The sequence below is a fragment of the Stigmatopora argus genome, chromosome 18 (assembly GCF_051989625.1).
Source record: "Stigmatopora argus isolate UIUO_Sarg chromosome 18, RoL_Sarg_1.0, whole genome shotgun sequence".
NCBI lineage: Eukaryota > Metazoa > Chordata > Actinopteri > Syngnathiformes > Syngnathidae > Stigmatopora > Stigmatopora argus.
The window spans coordinates 3,908,668-3,931,282 of record NC_135404.1 but is presented as its reverse complement, the minus strand read 5'-3'; the positions used below and the strand labels follow the sequence as shown (position 1 = coordinate 3,931,282).

Sequence of the window (22,615 nt, the reverse complement as noted above, 5' to 3'; positions counted from 1 at the left end):
TTTGGACTTTTATTTTGAAATTCTCTGTGGTTTCCCTTTTTTCTTCTCATGCCTTCTCGCGGTTTGACGTTTCGCTCACAAGGATTACTGACGTGACCCACAGACAAACTGTTCACCTACTTTCCTCAAGTTTCACAACAATCGTCTTCAGACCCGCGGATTTGTATCGCCAGCGCCATTGTCATCAGGCAGTTTGTGTGGAAAGTTTTAGCTTTTCCGGGCGATGTCTGGATTTTACTGCAAAACTTTGTATCCGTTCAATGGACAGCAGCACCAGCAAGGTCTGAGTTTTGATGCCGGGGAGATGATCAAAGTGGTACAGTCCCTGCCAGGAGGATGGTGGGAAGGAGAGAAAGATGGAGCCCAAGGATGGTTTCCTTCTAGTTACGTCCAAGTGTTGGAGGTAAGATTTCATGGAAGTAAATGAATTAATTTTTTCAACACTTGATTGTCGCTTGACTGCTTTTTTTTAGTTGTATAATGAGTCATTTCCATTTATCTGTCTTTCTGCCTGTCATTCAGTCCGTCCATGCTGCCAAAGTTTCAACTTTTCAACTTTCTTACCAGCTTTATTCTCAAAGGGTCGTGGGGGGTGCTGGAGCCCATCCCAGCTGACTTCGGGTCACAAGGCGGGGGGACACCCTGAATTGGTGGCCAGCCAATCGCAGGACACAATAAGACGGACAACCATTCACACTCACACTCATAAATAGGGGCAATTTAAAGTGTCCAATCAGCCTAACATGCATGTCTTTGGAATGTGGGAGGAAACAAGAGTACCGGAGAAAACCCACACATGCCCTGGAGAACATGCCAACTCCACACAGGTGGACCAACTTGAACCCAGGTCCCCCACTGTGAGCCCGCCACTCATCCACCGGGCCGCCCCTGAACTTGTCTTATTAGTTATTATTATTAGTTAGTGGAGTTAGGACCAGTCACTGGAATATTATCTCATCTCATCTCATTTTCTGAACCGCTTTATCCTCACTAGGGTCGTGGGTGGGATATTATTATTCCCATTAAACAATTTATATAGGCACATGCATAATATCAGTCAATAACAATGGGGTTTATAATTTGAAAATAGTCATGAGGGCCAGTTTTTTTCTTTAAAAAAAAAAAAAGTTTTTTAAAATTAACTTGTACCCGTGGTTAGATGGGATAGGCTCCAGCACCCCCTGCGGCCCTTGTAAGCGCTTCAGAAACTGAATGAATTATTAAGTTTCACTCACATTTTTTATTGATTAATCATGCATCAAAATTTAAAATATTTTATGCATTCAATGTTTCAGGAACAGTGGTCAGTCACTACAGTGAACAGCCTTTCAAAAGTTGACACACCCTTAACACTTTTTGAGGAAGTGAATATTTTTAGACAATTACAACTAAATACATATATGAGCAATTGTTATACATATTTTTAATTAATTAACCATTATTGGGTTCATATACATGCTTTCTGTTATACATAAAACAATAAATTATTACAATGTTGATAATAACCAAGTTAATAAGATTAAATTGAATAAAACAGAAATACACACTGGTTACAGGCCCAATCCACACTCTAAAGTACATTTTTGCTTTCATACTATTTAACTCCTTCCATGTCATGGATGGCAATGGACGTCCAATTCATTTAAACCGGAACACCGGCTGTGAATGCTCGCGTTTCAGTGCCATTGAAGACACTTGACATTATCCCATGTTTACTGGGCGGCAATGGCAAGTTGGCAACCAATGAATTCAATATTAGAACAAATTCATAATTTGTGCATGAAAGGGTTAATAGCAAAAATTCAATTTTATTCTTTCATTTACCGTTGGCGGTTGAAGCAGACATTCCAACATAATCTCAGTATCAAAACACACCTTTAGTTTTGTTTGATTTAGTCTAACCTCCAGTGGTGATTAGCATCTTGCTGAGTTGCTTCACGCTTCCTCATTCCATGCACATTCATTCATTCATCTTCCGTACCGCGAATCCTCTTAAGGGTTGCCGGAACCAATCCCAGCTAACTTCAGGCGAAAGGCATCCTACACCCTAGACTGGTCGCCAGTCAGCCTTAGGGTACACAGAGAGACAAATGACCATTCACACTCACTAGCATACCGCCACCAGCAGGAATCGAGGCCGCGCCTGCCCTCACTGAAGTCAGGCCAGTGAACCACTACACCAAATGGGACCACATTCCTTCCGCATTCCATTGAAATACTCAGGTCTCCCCTCAGTCCGCGTGAATGCTCTGGCTGCTCTCCGCCTAAAACTTTGCCACTTGAGGGAAATGTGGGTGTTTACTTTCTTGGAAGTGGATCCCTGAAATTATGTCTGGTCCTGTGTGTGACGCAATGATGGAGTTTGGACAGCGCGAGTGGCAGTTTGCGCAGATTTCTATGTGCTGATTCTACAAAATATCCCAATATTATATGAGCTATCAGTTGGCTATAGCAAGTCAACCAGTATCTAAAGCAGGGATCTTCAAGCTGTCTTCAAGGGCTGCTGTGGGCCCTGGTTTTTGTTCCAACCGATCCAGCACAGACACTTTAACTAGGACAAACATTTGTGCCTTTTGCTACTGTGAATGCATGGATTATTGCATCATTCCTTCCCATTAATTTGATATTGCTATCGATATATAAGGCCAGGAGAAGCAAATTACAGTTCGGGAGATATTATAATTGTACACCTAGAGCTGGGCGATATGACAAAACTTGTTATCACGATAAAAAAAATCTGTCAATTGATAATTATCCGTGACCGGACGTTTTGTCGAAAGACGTTTGGTGCCCGGACGTTTGGTCGACCGGATGTTTCGTCGACCGGACGTTTGGTCGACCGGACGTTTGGTCGACCGGACGTTTGGTAGAACAGACGTTTGGTAGAACGGACGTTTGGTCGCCGGGTTCGCTCACTGTCAAATTGGTTTCAACAGTAACAACCCGGCGACCAGACGTCCGTTCTACCAAACGTCCATTCCACCAAACGTCCGGTCGACCAAACGTCCGGTCGACCAAACGTCTAGGGACCAAACGTCTTTCGACCAAACGTCAAAGTACCATAATTATCATGATAACTATCATATCTTTATTGTGTCAAATTTGAAATTTCAAACTTCTGTGAATAAGTGAATATGTTACTTTCCTCCTCATTCAAATATAAAAGTAACTAGGCGGCTAATATGCGAGAAAATACGGTAATCTATAATGTATATAGTATCTAGATCTGTTGTCATCGCCATAGACTAGAGGATGTGATGGAAATCCCACACATGTGCAATAGCAAAAAAATCCTGATTCCATTTCGGTCCGGAACTTGTAATGACACTGTAATCAATCATTTATACTTCTAAGGCACGGGATTGATCAAAAGATGTAAGGCAATCATGCATCCATTCCGTCCCTTTGCGTGTTTGGAGACCCCTGGTTTAAAATCTCAGCTCCAACCTTCTCCTGTTAAAATGTCTTAACCAGACAATGAACTCTAAGTTGCTTACAGTGGACAAGGGCTGTTTTTTTCTGGAGTCCTGGCTGTGGCTGGTGACACTAATGGGATCAGGATGAAAACATGAACAAGCTGTTCTGTTTTCTTTTATTTATTATTTTGGGGTTAGGGAGCATTGTTGATAAATGTGTCACTGCAGCTCGACCTAGATTTTGCATTTAAAATGATAGTGGTTTCATGTAATTCTTGTTATCTTGAAAATGATTAATCTTTTCCTTTTCTCCCTGTTAATTTGTATATACTTAAATGTGTGGGACTGTTGTTTAGATAATCTAAACAGCTTTTTTTTTTTTACAGATATAGTACATTAACAGAAATTAGCAGCTCAGAAATGTTATTTTGTTAATGAGGGATTTTCTATGTCTTGGCTTTAAGCTTCAGGTTTTGCTAACTACCTGTGGTTCTTTTTTATTATTATTATGGTTTAAACAATCATGACATTTTATTAAGTTAATCTGTCAAGGATACGCAAATAAGAAAAATATGTGAATTCTGCTTTAATTTAGTTTAAAGTTTTTCAGAAATTAGGGTTTGATAATGTATGGAAATAGGTGGAAATCTTACTGACCTTGGTTTGCAATAAAACAAGAAACACATGATTGAGCAAAAGCGTGGTTTTAAGGCATTTAGAGTGGTTTATTGCAATCTCCACAGTTTCACAGAAACCCTTGACTGAAACTTGTGGGATATTTGTGAGTTCAGTATCACATTTGAATGACTCACCCACTTTTGTTATGTGAATGGAGTTAAGATAGAATACCTCAGGAAAGGGAAAAAGTTTTCTTCTACTATACTGATGATGTAGCTTTTCTGTGGTCTTATTGATGGCATTGACATTGTCATACTTTGACAAAAGTAAAGAATAAGGACACATTGTGTGGACACACACACACACAAGATGTATCAAAACCGAATGCACTGATACCCATAAAAACGTTATTTTTATTTTTATATAGCAATTAAAGTAAGTTAAGTAAAAATTAAAGCGTACTTCCAGGTTTTCCCTTCACATGCGACAGTTGCTATTGGTGATACGAACGGATGTTATTGTCTTTTTTTATAACCAAAAGACTGTTCTGAATTAAGTTTTTGGCATGCAAAAGTAATGCATTTTTTTTAAAGTTTTTTTTTTGGTCGCTTGTTGTTGAGAATACTCTAAATTGGCCCTAGGTATAAGTGTGAGCATGAATGTGTGCAGGTCATCCTTATAAAAGAGATATTGGTCTTCTATCTGGTTAAATAAAGGTTAAATAAAATCTATACAATTTGCATTCTGTTATGATAGCTAAGAATCCTGTGTGAACCGAGAAATACTACTATGGATAGCAGATTTGCCTCAGAATGTTACTAGTCGTGTAATGCTGTCAGGAGAACTCAAGTAATTTGCAACAAGCTGTTAGGTATGTGGACCCACTGTGTTGCTAGCATTGCTTCTCTCACCAGTGAGTCAGCTGTGTTTAGAATGAAACCAGGAGTGAAGAGTGGGCTTTTCGTACAAGCTTTTGTGAAATTCCTGTGATCTAATCTGTGCTGTAGCGCATCTGGCTGCCAGCCAGCCAGCAAGCCAGGTGCTTCTCTTGTATAGAAAAGAAAAGTTCCTTCTTGCAATAATGTTGCATCAAAATACTGTCATACTGTTTCATCACACTGACATATGCAGTACACGTGAGCTAAGCAGAGAAATGCCAGCTGTTTGGCTTTGACACACCCTTTCCCAACTTTGCTTTGGACTAAAAATTACATTTGGGGTTTTCACATATCTACTGGTAAAACTGTCACCGAGGTCCTCGGAACAATTTGCTGTACATCTTCCCGGCATGTAGCTTTTTGTGTTGTGGTAGCACTCAGAAGCCTTTTAATTGTGAGACATTTTAGCCACCAATTTGGGGTTTGGAGAAAAAATGAACTATTTAAAGACTTAATCTCATACTGGGCAATGTGACTATTTCTATTTTGAGTTGTCATTTGAAAACAATTAAGTCAGTCAGTGTAATTACAGTTATTTTCATTTGGGCTACTGTTAACATTTTATTCCTTATGATACCAATAGATTTGTGACCTTTCTGGGGTTCTACAGAAGGTTCTACTCCTCTGTTAATGCAAGAAACCCGAATATGCTCTCGAAACAACAACAAAAAAGATCCAAACAAATCAATGGAAATCAGACATTGCTTTTGAATTCCTTATTTTAGAAGAATTATTTAAATTACAAACTCATGAACCAGATCATTACAAAAATAATATTACCCTTTACTTAATATTTTGTTGCACAATCATTGGATGCAATGACTCCCATTTAACATAAGATTCTGACCTCTAATTAGACTTCGGCATCTCCCACAAAGAATCTATTTTTGTATTATTATTATTATTTGTATTATTATTATTATTATTGTTATTATTATTATTGCTATTATCATCATCATCATCATCATTGTCAAGTTATCTCTCCTTTTCTTCAAATTTTGCCCCAAACTTGAAAAGGGGCCCCGATCTTATCAACGCAGGAACAACTCAAATCCTTCCAGTTTACACTTTTATTGAAGTTTATGGTGATAGGAAGTGGTTAGGTTGAAAACCTTAAAGAAAGGGGAAAGGAGGGAGCATGTGACGTCACTCAAGTTTCACGTTACTATGGTGATCAAAGTGTTGCTCTTGAGTTTACTACTAGCATCTTGAATTTACTACAGAAAAGCAGGAGAGTGTTGAAATGATAGAGTGGAAGTGCATGGGTACATTAACTGATCGAGTAAATCAAACACAAATATTCACTTTACAGAGATAGGTCATATGAGTAATCCAAGTTAAGGGAAAATACAAAGAGTGCAACTTAAGGTTGCGAGAAGCAAATTAAGCATCAATCAGCTGGCATTTAGGTGGTACTTATTTTATCCTACCAGTTGCGTGTGATCGGGTCTGAAGGGTATTCCTTGGTATTCCTTGCTCCTTTCTCGCCTGTCTACTTTCAAGGCTTGAATCTGAATGGTTATATCCTGGCTCATGCCCTATGATCTTAGGCAGGAAATGAGGCGAGGTGACTTGTTTGGGTTTTCTTTTCTGCCCCCTGTTGGCCTGGAGGAGGGGCAGACATATCTTCTCCAAAGTTGACTTGACACCTCCCACTTGGCATCTCGGTTCTTGAACCCAGAGAGGTCACACAGTTCCTGGTTGCTCTCGTTCGTTTCTTTGTTGGTCTATTTCTGTTCTTCCACAGGTATCAGGACAATGATGCGTCGTACATCTCTATGCAGAATTGTTGAAGGGATTTTTGTGGGGGGTTTCTTCGCGTGATCAGATTTGGTAGTAGAGACGGGGTAGCTTGGGAAGGTCTTGACGTGTACATCTCTGACGATGCCTCTTGTGTCGGGGACGACACTATCGACTCGTCCAAGCTTGTACTGGCCCCTTAGAGCATTTTGGTCGGCCAGCCAGACGATATCTCCCGTGGCTACATTTCTGTTCGTTGTGTGCCACTTACTTCGGATGAACAAGTTGGGTCCCGCCAGCTGGCTCCACTTCTTCCAGAATCGGTCGACTTCGGTCTGGATGGCTCTTAGTCTCTTGTAGGGGTATCCTTGAAAGTCGAAGCTTCCTACATCTCCCTCAGGTCCTGTCCTTCCCAGCAGAAGGGTGTTTGGGCTGATGTAGTCTATACATTCCTCACGACTTTGCGTCCTGGCGTCAATGGGTCTTTCGTTGGCCAGATTGGCCGCCATGTAGAGGAAGGTTTGGAACTCACTCCACGTGAAGCATCTGTCTCCTGCCAGGTTGTGCAGGGCACGTTTTACAGCGCGTACTGCGGCCTCGGCAGCTCCATTTCGGTGTGGGGAGTCCGCAGGGTGGAGTTTCCAGTTCCATTCCGTTCCATGCGTGGAGGCTTCATCCTCGACTCTGGATGCTTCCAGCTTCCTCCGGAAGGCATGCAGTTCTTTGAGGGCTGGCCTGGCGCCCACAAAGTTTTTTCCAGGGTCTGACCATATCTTCTTCGGGTGTCCCCGTAATGCTGCAAATCTCTTGTAGGCCAACAGAAAGCCTTCAGATGACAGGTCATTTACTACGTCTGTGTGTAGGGCTCGGGATGCCATGCAGCAGAAAACTAGTCCCCATACTTTGAGTCCTGATCTCTTTTTCACCTCATCCTTCACTTCGTAAGGGCCGAACAGGTCCACAGTTGCGTATTGAAATGGTCTGGCTGGTGTCGTTCGCTCGGATGGGAGGTCGCTCATGATTTGTTGGCATCTTTTGGCTCTGTTTTTCCTGCAGGTTACACAATTGTTTACGACCTTCTGAGCCAATCTTCGGCCTCTTATAACCCACGCTTTCTTTCTCATGCGCAGGAGTGTACCTGCTGTTTCTTCATGGTTTGCATTGTGGGCTTCTTGTGCCAGAAGAGAAGATATCCATGCATCATGGGGTAGAATTGGTACGGCTGTTTTGTCGTTGTCGAAGATTTGGAATCTTCCTCCGCAGACCAAGAGTTCGGTCTCCGCCTCTTTGTATACCGCCAACCTGTTGAGGGTGGTGTCTTGGAAGGACGCGCCCTCTTGGGCTGCCTGGAAGAGGTCTCTCTTTGAATCTTCGTACTCACTCAGTGTAAGTACAGCTTGCTTGGCTCTGGACTTTATCTGGTCTGATGAAAGTCTCTGGGTCTTTGGTTTACTTGAAGTTGGGTCTTGTTCCAATACACTTTTCCATTTTGTTGCCGCTCTCCATACCCAGGCTATGACCCTGATCAATTTGGTTAGGCTGCTGAATCTCCTTACATCGATCAGTTCTTTCACAGCAGATCCGGCTGGAGGTCTTCGGGCTCGGGGATCATCTCCGTTTGCAGCCCCTCGTGGGATCTCCCCCATTCGTGGCATGGGTCGGATTACTTGTTCCGGCAGATGGTGCATCGCTCGTCCTTCCTCTCGTCTGTGACCTGGTCTGTACGGCAGTGAAGGACTTCCTTTGGAGTTTGTTGATTCCTTCCCTTGCATGGGCAGCGACTTCTTTGGCCGACTTCTTTGGCCACTCCTCTATGGGCAGCCTTAGGAATTCGGGTCCGTCTTGCCACGCGGAGCCCTCTCTGAGGTCCTCCGGGGCAACTCCTCTTGTTAGCATGTCCGCTACATTGAGGTCTCCCTGGATCCACCACCAGTCGTCAACGGACGTGGTCTTCTGAATTTCTCCAACTCTGTTCGCGAAGGTTTGATATCCGTAACTGTCTCTTTGGATTGCTCCTAACACAGTTTGACTGTCCACTAGGTGGATCCATCTCTCAATCTCCATTCGACTGTGCTTTTCGATGTATCTCCTGAGACGAGCTGCATAGACAGCGCCACATATCTCAGCTTTCACTGGTTCTCCCTTCTGGTCAAGTGGTGATAGTTTCGCCTTGGACTCGACGAGTCTGACTTCGATGCCCGTCGCTGTCTCCCATCTGAGGTACACCACGGCCCCGTAACTCTGGTCACTTCCGTCAGAGAATGTCACTCCCCACGGTTTTCGGGTCCAGTTCCGTGGCGTGAGGCTCCTGTGGAAGGTAACTTGGCTGAGACGGACGTATTCTTCAAATAACTGGATTGCTTCTTCCCTTAACTTTTCAGATAGAGGTTTGTCCCACGTGTCTTGGGTTCTGCTGGTTCCAGCTTCTTGGAAAGCTTTCCTGACGAGAATGGCACCCTTCTGTTTGGCGGGGGTGACAAGGCCTATCGGATCATAGAGGCCAGCTACCTGGCTTAGTAATTGTCTCCTGGTCAGTGGTTTGGGGGTGTTTTCTCTCACCTCCTCTCCCAGGAGGTTTTGACCCACTCTCATTTTCTTTCTTCTCTTAGAGAAGTTAACTGAGGTCATGGTGTACAGTTTGTCGCTTTCGACAATGTAGCCGACTCCAAGGGCTTTGTCGTCTTCTCCTCTTCTTTGATTTGGTAGAATGAGTATATTGCTGGAAGATGCTCCTGCTGTGAGTATCTCCCTCCCACTTTGGCCTGACCGGAGCCAGGGCTTGAGGATGAAGCCACCTGCTTTCAGGATCTCTTCAACCCTTTTGGTGTATCCATCCAGTTTTTCCAAGTCGTTATGAGAGGTCAGCACATCGTCAACGTAAGAGTCTTCCTCCAGGATTCTGCACTCCTCTTTTAGGTGAGCAAACATGGGTAGCTTTGCAGTCTCTCTCATCGCCAGCTGTGCAATGCATCCTGCTGGACGATCGCCAATGTTGACTCGGGTGATGGCATACTCCTCAATTTCACTTTCTTCGGTGTCTCTCCAAAGAAATCTGTGTAGGTGCATTTCTGGTTCTTCCAACCACACTGAGTTGTACATCTTCTTGATGTCTCCAAGGGCTGCATGCACTCCTCTTCGGAATCTGAGTAAAACTGCTCGGATTGGGTTGAGGACGTCTGGTCCTTTCAACAGGATATCGTTCATGCTGAGTCCCTTGAACTTCTGGCTGCTGTTCCAGACTAGGCGCACTGGTGTGGTAACGGAGTGAGGGTTTGGCGCTACCAAGTGGCTAACGTACCACACCGGTCCTCTCCAATTGGTGATCATTTCTTTGCTGAGTTTCTTCGCTGCTCTTCTTTCCACCATTTCATGGACTTGGGATGCGTATGCCACTTTCCACTTGGGTTCTTTCTTGAGTTGTTTTTCTGTCCTCAGAAAGGTTGCTTCTACTCCACTTCTGTTGTAGGGTAGAGAAATGGGGTCTTCGATCCATGGGTATTTCGTATCCCAGTGAGGTTGGTTGACGTGATCATCAGTGGTGACATAGGTGAGGCCTTTTCTGATGACTTCCAGCTCTCTCTCCTCGCTCAGTGTCATCTCCTTGCCTCCCGGCTGGCAGTTTCCACATCTGCATCCTCCACACTTTGGTTCGCAGGCTGCCCCAATACTGTCCCATTTCCACCAGTTGAGGAATTCTTTGTCTGTGACAGTGCTTCTAGTTTCAGCTTTGAATTCCTTTGATTCTCTGAGTTCTTGGTATTTCACAGCCGTGGCCCTCATGGACCGTGCAAAGTGTGTTTTGGATGTGCGAGCTGCCACACTCTCTTCCTCAAAGAGGTCTGGGTGCGTTCCACCAACGGTCTTCCCCAATGGTCCGTCCCATAAGACGAGGTCGCCGATCACTTTCACCCTCTGTGGTGCGAGGCGTCCTTCCCGGTGACCGATGAGGAGCTCGACCTGCTCTGGTCTGTGCAGGTCCTCTAAGCTGGCTTCTGGGAAGAACCCTTTCAGTTCTTCAGGTTTGACGGTCCTACTTATCTTGGCTATTTCTTCCAAGCCGTAACAGGTGAGTTCATGGGCCCTTAGCGTCCCTGTGGGTGTCTTGATTCTCACTCGGAGCTGGTACTTTTTTGTTCTCTCTTTCAGAACCATCCCCCCAACACCGTGGACCAATAGAGTGACCTTCTCGCTTCTGAGGTTGAGTCTCTTGGCTGCGCTATGGGTAATGTAGTTTGTGTCAGATGCCAAGTCAATCAGTGTTCCGATCTTCTGACCTGCATTGGCTGTTACTTCGAGGAGCATAAGCATCACTGGGAGTTCCTCTCCTTCACCATGCCCCATTGCTGCAGACTTGTCGGTGCAGAGCGACCTTGCCGAAACATTGGTGAAGGCACTCTTCCATTCTTCTGCCGCTTCGGGGGACAGTCCAGACACGAATCGCTGTTGTCGTTCTGTCAATTCGAGCCTCCCCGTGTTTGGTCTTGGTATTGCGTTTCCTTTTTGACACAGGAAAAAGTGATGGTCTCTCTTGCAGCTCTGTTTCCTGCACAAGTAAGTGTCCCTGCATTCGCTTTCATCCTTGTGACACCCTAGGCACTTTTTGCAGGCTCCCAACCTTTCAACTGCACTCAACTTGTCTTTCGGTTTCAGGTTTTTGAACGCCTTGCAGAAGAACAGCTTCTCTCCGTGCCCCTCTTCCCCGCAGACGACACATCCCCCTTTGCTCGTGGACTTGGTTGAGGCGTACCTTCTGGGTTCGCTTTGCCTCGGTTCCCCTGATCTTCTCTCGGGCTTCAGAGGTGTATTAAGCTGCTCGGCCCTCTCCAAGACCCCCTCTTGGCCCTTCAGGTACCCTAGGAGGCTGTCAAAGTGGTTGTCTGGGGTGACTCCATTAGCTTGGTTGGTCATGAAGTCTAACCAGTTCATCTTTATTCTTTCTGGTAATTTCCTCTCTATTGATCTGATTACAAGCAGATTTTTGATGGCTGCAGTGTTGTCGATTTCTATGAGATCGTTGAGGGCCTTTTCGATTGCTCGGATCATGTCAATCACTTTCCGGGGTTGGTCTAATGTCAGGATGGGGATTTTTTCCAGGTCTTCAACGATCTCCAAGGCTATTGTTGTTTTGTTTCCAAATCGGTTTTCCAGCATCCTGAATATGTCTTCGGCGGTCTGACAGGTGTACAGGCCTAGGTCTCTGCAGATTCTCCCGTCCACACTTTCAAGGAGTTGGAGCCTTCGGGCTTCCTTCGAGCCAGTTGGCTCGCCTTGTTTCTGAAGGCTTTCCCAGGTCCTCTTCCACGGGTAGAAATCTCTTCTGGAGCCCTCGAATTTGGGCAGACTTGTGGCCTTAATTTTGAGACCGGGTGCCTGTTCTGCAGGCTTTGTTCGGAGGGTTCCTTCTTGTTCTGCTCCCTCCTCCTTGGACATTTGTAGGTGTTCTGCCTCCCTTGTATTGATGGTGACCCGCTTTTCTTTTAGGTCTTGTAGTCTTTTCTCCCAGGTGGGTCTTTCTTCTTTTGGGATCCATTCTTCCCATTCCTTGAACGCTGTCATGAGCTCAAGTATGCTTCTTCTAGCATGGGTTACTTGCCGTTCATAGGCATCATTACACGCCGCAGTCACTGGGGTCCTAAGGGCGTGTCCGCAGTATATTTCTGCTTCCGCCATTGCAGACGTGAGCTCAGTCCTGCCGCATCTCTCCCAGAGACTTAATTGTACTATCTCCCTTACTTCTGTCAGCTTGGTATCACAGTCTTCTTGGGTCTTCTTTATTTTCTCCAATATTCCTCCGATATCTTCCTCAGAACCTCCCCGTTCGGCAAGGAGGCCGAGTTCGTAATCGCTATTGGTGTTATCTACCTCTCGTGCTTGTGCATAGAACCTATTGTATTCCCTCAGCAACTTTGATTTCTCCAGTTTTCTTGCCTCTTTCCTTAGGTACCTGGCTTGATTGAAGAAGGCTCTTTCTGCTTTGGCCCTTTCGAGCCTTAGCTGCTCAATTGTTTTCCCAGTGGCTTCTTCCGCCATGGCTTGAGGCCTCGCTCCTCTTGAGGCCCTTCCGACGACTGCGTTGGCTTTGACTCAAGGCCTTTAATCCTTTGTCTATGATGCCACGCTGGTTCTCAACTGTCAAGTTATCTCTCCTTTTCTTCAAATTTTGCCCCAAACTTGAAAAGGGGCCCCGATCTTATCAACGCAGGAACAACTCAAATCCTTCCAGTTTACACTTTTATTGAAGTTTATGGTGATAGGAAGTGGTTAGGTTGAAAACCTTAAAGAAAGGGGAAAGGAGGGAGCATGTGACGTCACTCAAGTTTCACGTTACTATGGTGATCAAAGTGTTGCTCTTGAGTTTACTACTAGCATCTTGAATTTACTACAGAAAAGCAGGAGAGTGTTGAAATGATAGAGTGGAAGTGCATGGGTACATTAACTGATCGAGTAAATCAAACACAAATATTCACTTTACAGAGATAGGTCATATGAGTAATCCAAGTTAAGGGAAAATACAAAGAGTGCAACTTAAGGTTGCGAGAAGCAAATTAAGCATCAATCAGCTGGCATTTAGGTGGTACTTATTTTATCCTACCAGTTGCGTGTGATCGGGTCTGAAGGGTATTCCTTGGTATTCCTTGCTCCTTTCTCGCCTGTCTACTTTCAAGGCTTGAATCTGAATGGTTATATCCTGGCTCATGCCCTATGATCTTAGGCAGGAAATGAGGCGAGGTGACTTGTTTGGGTTTTCTTTTCTGCCCCCTGTTGGCCTGGAGGAGGGGCAGACATATCTTCTCCAAAGTTGACTTGACAATCATCATCATCATTATTATTATTGTTGCAATTATTATTATTGCTATTGTTATTACTATTATGAGTATTATTATTATTGCTATTGTTATTACTATTATGAGTATTATTATTATTGCTATTGTTATTACAATTATTATTATTATTGTTGCTATTATTATTATTATTATTATTTTTATTCCTGTTAGTAATAGGGGCGGCTCGGCAGCTTGAGTGGTTAGCACGCCAGCCTCTCAGCTCTGGAGTCCTGGGTTCAAATCCAGGGCGGTCCAGCTGTGCTGACTTTGCATGTTCTCCCCGGGCCTGTGTGGGTTTTCTCCAGGTACTCCGTATTCCAATATACATGCATGGTCGGTTGACTAGACACTCTAAATTTTCCCTAGGTCTGAGTGGGTGTGTGTGAATGGTTGTCCGTGTCCTTGTCCCCTGAGATCGGCTGGCCACCGATTTAGGGTGTCCCCCGCCTCTAGCCAGATGGGATAGGCTGGGATAGACAGCAACCCCCATGACCCTTGAGGATAAGCGGTTCAGAAAATGAATGAATGTTGCCAGGCGATACTGTTTGCAAAAGAAAAAAAAGAAAAAATGGAACGAATGAAGTCAATGTGATCAATGTTACGGTACATTGCAACACACTTTAAATAGCAAACCCAATGATAAACTTGAGCAATACAATAACACCCAGCGGTAAGTAGTAGGCAACTCTAGAAAATGACATAATTATTTTTGGATTAGTAGTTTTGGTTTACATCATACAAAGCTCTTGACAGGTATTCATTGTTCTGGCAACAAGAGCTGCTGAAGACAAAATATCCGAACTATACGTACAATCCATCTATCTAATATAGTAACCCAAACTGTCTTAACAATGTTTTCATTCCAATCCCTTAGTTATAAGCATGGGTGTGCTGACAATATGTGATGAATATTCACACCTTCTTTGGACATAACATTTCAGCAACTTTAATACAGAAAGGGAAAGTGTCATTATGAATAGAATGAAAATAGGAAACAGACACTTCCCGTCTTTCACACCTTTACTTTAATGTTTCTTTCACGCTACAGTGCAGTATCAACATTCTCTATGGACCCTTAAAACACAAGTGCAGACACAGTCTATCACTGCATGGTGTTGTGTCATTTTACAGTCATACCTCATTATATACATGACTGTACCTTGAAAATTTAACTTATGATATTTAAACAAATCCCCCACCCACACATTTTCCAACGCCTATCCAAAATCTGGTCATGTGGTATTGGTTTTCAGATGGGAAGTCCAGACTTAAATTCCCCGGTCAATTCATCCTGGCCTTTCAAACGGTTGTTGTTGTTTGTTGTTGTCCTGGTTAGACCTGGGCGATAAAACAATAACGATAATTATCATCAAAGGCCATCTTGCCTTCTCCTGTTTTGTTGTGAGTGAATTTCCCATCGTGCACATCTCCTGCAGAGAAAGACTAGGGAGAGCCTAATCCAGCTTTGTTTGGAATTTTGAGTCACCGTTGAAAATGCCTCCTAAGCGTCCTGGGCCATCAAATGCATCCAATGAACCCAAGAAAAAACGAGACATGAAGACAGTGACCAATAAAGTGACATTGCTACATATGCTCAAGGCTTAGCACGCCGTTGCGGCATAAATGTATTTACCGTATGTTATACCAAGAAAGAAGAAGCAAACATTCGTAAAACGGCAATGATATCCTTGTCCAAGGACAGCAAGCGAGTGGTAACCAGTAGGAATAAAAAATTAACCAGCATTATGAAGGATTTATGCCATAGATATAGCCATGAAGGAGATGGACAACCATGCACACTCATACCCATACCTAGGGGCAATTTAGAGTGCCCAATCAGCCTACCATGCATGTTTTTGGAATGTGGGAGGAAGCCGGAATACCCAGAGGAAACCCACACGGGGGAGAACATGCAAACTCCACACAAGTGGATGTGATCTGGATTTGAACTCAGGACCCCAGAGCTGTGAGGCCAACGCACTAACCACTCTCCCGACTGGGCCGCCCCTATATACAGTACATAACTTAACCAGGCAAAACCAATACAGGCCTGGACGGATGATTTCTGTTTAAATTTTTCTTGTGGAAATAATGTTCCTGGAAAAGATTGTGTTCAATGTATTAAATTTCAAATGAAGGATTTGCCATGCAAATGGGATATTTTAAGTCATTGTCGTTAAACCTGTCACAATAATTACTTTATCGAGTTATCGTCCCATATATTGGGATGAACGATGGCCAACGTTGGTAATTACTATATGAACCTTTCGTCTGAAATACGAAGTATGAAATGGCCAATGATTTGGGTTTTCAGAGTGCATTAAATTACACATCAAAATGCATTCACTCTGCCCTGCCTCCTCCCCAGGCAGAGTAGCTCTCCATAGGGGGTTGTAGTCACATGTACTATATATAGGCAGTGTAGAGAATAATAGTTACAGCATATTTAAGCACTGACCTTCTTCAAGTGACCATTACAGTAAATACAGATATGATATAGATACAATGGAATATTTGAGGTAGGCAGATCATCAAATCATGAAATCTAGTTTTCCCATGATGTTCAAGTGGTTCTGTCATGATGTCATGATTAAGTTTCATGTTGTACTAATGCCAGCAGTTTTTACAAAAATGATGACACTATCATTTATCGCGATACAATTACTTTCTGGTTAAAATATACAGCATTGTCTGAAAAAATATCTTGACAGGTCTAATTGTTATTCACTGCAAATGTAGAATTATTATTGCAAGATTTGCCACACACATTTCCAACTAAGAATTATTTGGTTGTGTTCAGTTTCCATAGCAACAACCCACAAGGCTTTTATTTTAATGTGTGTGATGTTCATTTGTATTCAGGCAACTCAGACACATAAACGTCTTCAATATACAGTACAATGTTGGGTTTTTTCATTAGTCATTCTGTTGAAACTGGAATGCTGAAGTGGCATAATGTTCCTCCTACACACAGTCACTGAGTGGCGGACCTGCTTTTACAAAAAAATCATGTGACGGATGGTGACACAGATGGCGACATATGGGAAGGAGTGAATCACCTCTTCAGGGTATGTCTGTCCTTGAACATTGTTAACCCTCTGACCAATATGTCAGTCACCACCATAAAAGGAAACCCCGACAAAAACTTAAGTTATTGGTGAATGTTGGACTTATTTGCCGAGCTTGTTCAACATGTACAATTTAGACTCATCACCATTAGATCTAATCATGTTGAGGACATTTTATGTAAATTTCATCTAACCTTGGTACAGGCAGCATAGGATCGTATCCCACTCGGTAGTGTGATTGTGAGCGTTAATGTTGTCTGTCTTTACTTTCCTCGTTATTCAATTATGAAAGTAATTGATACCTTAGTTTAAAAAAGAAAGGGAATATAAAATTTGAGGATTTTAAAAAGTACTTTGGTTGTTCTAACCTTGGTACAGGCAGCGTGGATCAATTTACACCTGGTAGTGGCAGTGTGATTGTGAGCGTTAATGGTTGTCTGTCTTTAATTTCCTCGTTATTCAATTATGAAAGTAATTGTTACCTTAGATTAAAAAAGAAAGGGAATATAAAATTTGAGGATTTTAAAAAGTACTTTGGTTGTTCTGCTGTGCAATAATGGTAAGACAACTCCCTCATTAAACTATGAAAAATAATGAATAGTAAAACCTGCATACATTTTGACAGGAGTCTTTTTTTATAACTCTGACTTTAAACCAAAAGTTGCTGTGCAATATGAAATTAATACAATAATAAACAAAAGATATCATCACCATTGGAAAGCAGCCTCACAAAAAGTAACAGTATGAATTTACTTCATATGTGGCTATTTAAATAAAATACAAAAAAAAGTTGGATGAACAGTTTTAGATTTTTGCAACATTTTCACAACATTTGCATAATACAATGGGGAAACTCCTTGATATTAAGTAAGAAAATAATTACAGGCTGGCCTCAACTGAGGAGAGTGGGTTAAAAAGGGATAGTTTTTTTTTCCATAAGGCTCCTGTTTGTGCACAGATATTTCGGAAAAAGACAGGGAGACTTCACTTGGATCTTTTAGTGGGTCGGCTCAGTGTTCTCCTGCATCTCATAATCGCTCATTTTGGCTGTTAGCCGTTCTATTGCTAACCATGCTAAAAATAGCACATTTTTCCTTACCATCTTCGTTGGCTACCAAACTTAGGTCTGGAACTAGAATTCACGTCACAACAGCATCCCCGTACTTTGTGGTGCTATCACCCAGGTCTAATAGATATTGTTTACAGATTTAAAAAATATATTTTACAATCTCCAGGATAAAACTTGAGAATTAAAAATCTCATTATTTAAGTGGGAGATTTTAAGCAAATGGTGGCTGACAAAATTTGCACCACTAATTCAATTACGATCCTTTGAATGTTTCTTAATTTTATTAAATTAAGGACTCTCTTTAGTTTGCATTGGGTTAATTTTTTTCTCTTTCTTAATGAAAATTGTATTTTACGCTGGACATTAATTACATGTGATTAAAATCATGGGTAAGACAAAATGAAAGTGCACAGTGCTTGCTCACAAGCCTTTTTAATTGTTGTAGTCCCTCCTACATTTGGGAAGTCTCAATGAATGAGTGCGTATGTTGTATGCCACAGGCTTACTGGCATGCTGGGAATGTGGAACCAAAGACAGATTGTGTTTTAGAAGGTTAACCATCTGGAATGGTTCATCATGTCATGCTGCTTCATTCTCCAAGATTTGACACCACATCCCAGTGATAATCTTTATCTTTCTCTATATATTATGTACTGTATATACTGTTTTATGGATCAACTACTACTCAAAAAGATTTGCCTAATCTTGGGAATCATATCCCCGATGATTGGAAAGACTTTTTAACATACAGTATGAGATGGCTATATAGTATATCACTATCCTTTTGCATATTATCCATGCTGTTCCATGCCGGATGCTGATCATCTGTTTTTTGCCAGTGGCTGAAATGTCTAGGACAATGCTAGGGTTTATTCACCATTAATGGACATGTGATATAAAGTGTTTGAAAGAGAAGCGCAAGACAGAACATACACTTTATCTTTATCTATAATTAGTTTTTGTTTGCATAAAGAATTTGTGGAGAAAACAAGATTTAAAGTTGAACAAAACAAAAATATGTACTGGTAAAAACTGAAAAAAAATGAACCTATAGCAACAAATTGCAGTGTCATAAAACACTTGGCTGCATAAATATTTTTAAACACGTGGTAAATTACTGTGTAAGTGGAAATTCTGTGTTTCTGAAAATTAACATTGCATATGTAAAGGTTTTGCATTGTGGTGTGTGTGAACCACTGATAAGAACCTGCAACTAAATTTTAGAACACAAATCCAGCCATCTTAAAATCATGCCATTAACATCAATTGGAATATTATTACATTACTTTATTTGATTACTTACCAAACAAACCTGGGAGTGTTAATATTAGAATTTAGTGTGTAATTTTCTCCAATCTGAAACCAATTATTTTAAAATGAACACAAATGATGCAGTAACAAAATATATCTTTTGGCCCTAACCCGGTTGAAAATAGGGAGTCGAATCTGTTCATGGAAAAGCACATGTACATGAAGAGCAAATCTAATTCAATCTACTAATGCTATTAGAGAGAAAACACGGCTGCTATAGATGTTGAGTATTCATAATTCACATGGTTATTGGAATGGTTGTCATCAAGTCATGTGGTATTAGATTAGTTCATTGCTTCTCTTCCTTTGGAGTAGCAGTAAAACAATAATGACTAAATTAGACTACATATTAATACAGTCATACCTCTACTTACGAACGCCTCAAGGTACGACATTTTTAGGTTAAGAATTTTTTTATATGCAAATGAGTGACTCGAGATACGAAAAAGATCCAAGTTACGGAATCCCCCGAAATGTAAATGCATTTCCTTATCCGTTATTTTATTTTGAAAATATTGTCACAAATGCATTGATTCTCACTTTAGAACATCGCTACCCTCTGATTTCATCGCTCTCATTCTATCTCATATAATGAGAATAAATTCATTCTATTCAATTGGCTGTCTCACAACAACCACTATCCATGTTTCAAGATTCTCTCTTCCATACCTGTCCACCTGGAGGAAATGCTCCCCTTATTAATGATAGCACTTCCCCTTATTAAACGATTAAGAACAGTACAAATGCAATGCGACACATATTTTCACTCACACACACACACACACACACACACACACACACACACACACAGGAGGCACATTTTTAACAGCTGAGCAAAGATATGTACACATGCGCATAAACACAATTTATCAACTCAAGATTATGTCATGCTTGGTGGAATATTAATCCAATGACCATTGCCTTAGTCTAGCTGGGTAATAGCAAGACTAATGAACAATTTGATAATAGTTAATACCAATGTTCCCTCTAATTTTTCGTTGGTCTGAGCAGAAAGTCAACCTCCCTGAGCGCACTGAGTACCAGTGTGAGCGACATCATCGGTACTCGGATGATTCGCCTAAAGACGTTTCGCAGACGGACGTTTGACAGACGGGCAGGTCGCCGAATGAACGTTCGGCGGAACGTCCATTCGGCGACCTGTCCATTTTTCATGTAAAACATGCTGTAAAACACGAAAAACATAAGTGGACAGAGCTACTGCCACTTGCTGCCGCTTAAACGGCGCCATCATGGGGAAAGGGGTAAAAAAAAAAAAAAAAAAAATCCGATTTTTTTTTTTTTTTTTTTTTTACTGCGCGCCATATGATTGCTGCTGCGCAGCGAGGACGAGAGTAGTGCGCAATTGCGCACGCGCGCAGCTTAGAGGGAACACTGGTTAATACCCCGTCGGTATCCGCTACCCTGCTATTTGCCAATGGAAGAGCAACTCTACCACAGCAATTTCAAAATAAAATACAGGCTTTTAGAAGAGGTTGTTTGAAATTTTTAGGTTTCGCGTTTCGTAACTCGTAGTTTCTGTAGCATCTGGAAAAACAACATTTTCCCATCATGGCCTTTCGAAATCTGAATATTTTGTAAGTAGAGATGTTCATAAGTATAGTGGTATAACTATATATGAGTTTATTGTCTTTTTGTCAGATATTATTGACATTTAATGCATGTATGTGTACGCTTGAATTCCAGGTCATGGATTTGTTAGTGTGTCTATTTTGAAGCTGCCTGCCTATATTTTATCCGATATCATTCTGAAATGATTGAGGAGAATCATCTTTAACATCTTTGGTGTTGTTTGAGCTTATTTTGTTTCTAACATCATGAGATTTTATAATTCCTGCATTGTGTCTTAACAGAGAACAGCTTCACTAAGTCAGCTTCCAACAGAAGACCTGAGAGACCACCTTCCTTTTCACTGGAAATGCTACATGTCTCCACAAGGGCGGCGTTACTATGTCAATACCACAACCAATGGTAAGCTGCTTTTGGCTGACTTGTTGATTAATGTCAATGAATGAAAGAAGCAAACCTAAATAAATATCAACATTAATGGGAGCGGGAGGGAATCGAAGAGGAAATCCATACTGCTGTAACTTACTGCACACATGCCAAATGCATAATGGCCTAGCTAAGAAAACCCAGACTGGATAAAATGTTATTGTCGTGTGATGTCGGTACGTCAGTTGTACCTGGGTGATATACATATTGAGCACCTCTGCTTTAGGCCAAGAGTGGGCAATAGTGTTCCAATAGGACAAAATCATTCTAAGGGGCTCAAGTGGTGGCAAAAATTGGCTGCCTCGCTTCTGTCAGACTACCACTGGGCATCCGAAAAATATGCATGGTAGGGTAGTTGAACACTCTTGATTGCTCCTATGTATGTGTGAGCCTGAATTGTTGTTAATCTCATTGTGCCGTGCAATTGGCTGGCCACCGATTCAGGATCCCCCCTGCCTGGTGCCCATAGTTAGCTAGGATAGGCTCCAGCCCCCTCTCATGACCCTTGTGAGGATAAGCGGTTCTTAAAATGAATGAGTATCAAGAAAATTATTTTGTAGCATTTCATTATTTTACAGGAATGAGTAAGTAGTACTGAAAGGAGAACGGTTTTGCCTCAAATAATAATATATCGGCCACATTTTCAATATTACATATAAAAAGGGGTAAAGTTGCACCCTTCCAAAAGATTATAGAATTATACCAAATTAAACACGTGCAAACTAAGCATTGTATTGATATTGCGGCCATGGAAGATTATAATACTCACTTCCATGAATTTAATATACAATAATGAAAAGAGAGCCCATCATGTTGATTTTATTTGAAATATGATGCTATGAAAATAAATATTCTAACATATTTTCTTGCTTGGTATAATAGAAACACAAATAGAGACAGTAGAGGAAATTACAAATAAACTTGACCAAAACAAATAGGCAGCCGGTATTTTTGTTGAGCTGAATATATATATATATATATATATATATATATATATATATATAGATATATATATATATATATATATATATATATATATATATATATATATATATATATATATATATAGCTAATCATTCTATTTTGCTTGAAAAACTAGAAAAATATGGCATTCGGGACCTAGGTGGAGACTGATTGAGAGGTTATTTAGCAGGCAGAGAACAATCATTAAAAACAGTGCATTATATATCAGACAAACTTTGCATTTCATGTGGGATTCCCGCGGCCGGGGTCAGTATTTGGACCTAAGGTTGCATAAACATTTCACTGTGTGTCAAAGATGTTTTCAATGTATCCAAAGAAAATCATTCTGTTGGCAGTAGGGGCATTTACACTGAACTTGTAACTACTGTAAACAAAGAAGGTATGAGTGTGTGCGTGAATGGTTGTTTTTCTCCTTGTACCCTGCGATTGGCTGGCCACCAATTCAGGGTGCCCCCCGCTTCTGGGCCGAAGTCAGCTGGGATAGGCTCCAGCACCCCACACGACCCTAATGAGGATAAAGCGGTTCAAAAATTGAGATGAGAAAGAAAATAGTTGAAGGAAATTACATATTTAGTTGTCTTTGACCCACTTCTTGTCAGACATTTGTTTTGGTTTTTTATTTGTTTAATTTCCA

General features: G+C 41.6%; 2 protein-coding genes across 5 annotated transcripts in view; one reads left to right on the top strand and one right to left on the bottom strand.

Annotated features, from left to right (window-relative positions):
- Positions 1-43: 43 nt before the first annotated feature.
- Positions 44-22,615, top strand: part of gas7b (growth arrest-specific 7b) — a 55,119-nt gene continuing 32,547 nt past the window's right edge. For 2 of the 4 annotated variants that reach the window (XM_077625322.1, XM_077625321.1), the window contains exons 1-2: positions 44-403; positions 20,856-20,973. In XM_077625322.1, the coding sequence (XP_077481448.1) occupies positions 224-403; positions 20,856-20,973 (298 nt within the window). In that variant the 5' untranslated portion in view covers positions 44-223. Of the gene's footprint in view, positions 404-10,895; positions 11,561-16,487; positions 16,605-20,855; positions 20,974-22,615 lie in introns of those variants that run through there. The other 2 variants (XM_077625324.1, XM_077625323.1) reach the window with 2 other exon arrangements.
- On the bottom strand, positions 8,173-13,501 carry LOC144092487 (uncharacterized). Its single transcript, XM_077625317.1, has 2 exons — positions 13,305-13,501; positions 8,173-12,986 (listed from the first exon to the last, which is right to left on the bottom strand). The coding sequence occupies exon 2, from the start codon at positions 12,740-12,742 to the stop codon at positions 8,321-8,323; it is 4,422 nt and encodes a 1,473-aa protein (XP_077481443.1). The 5' UTR covers positions 12,743-12,986; positions 13,305-13,501; the 3' UTR covers positions 8,173-8,320.

Bases quoted from the DNA above. Each gene is read 5' to 3' on its own strand.
- LOC144092487 (XM_077625317.1), bottom strand. From the start codon at position 12,742: ATGGCGGAAGAAGCCACTGGGAAAACAATTGAGCAGCTAAGGCTCGAA.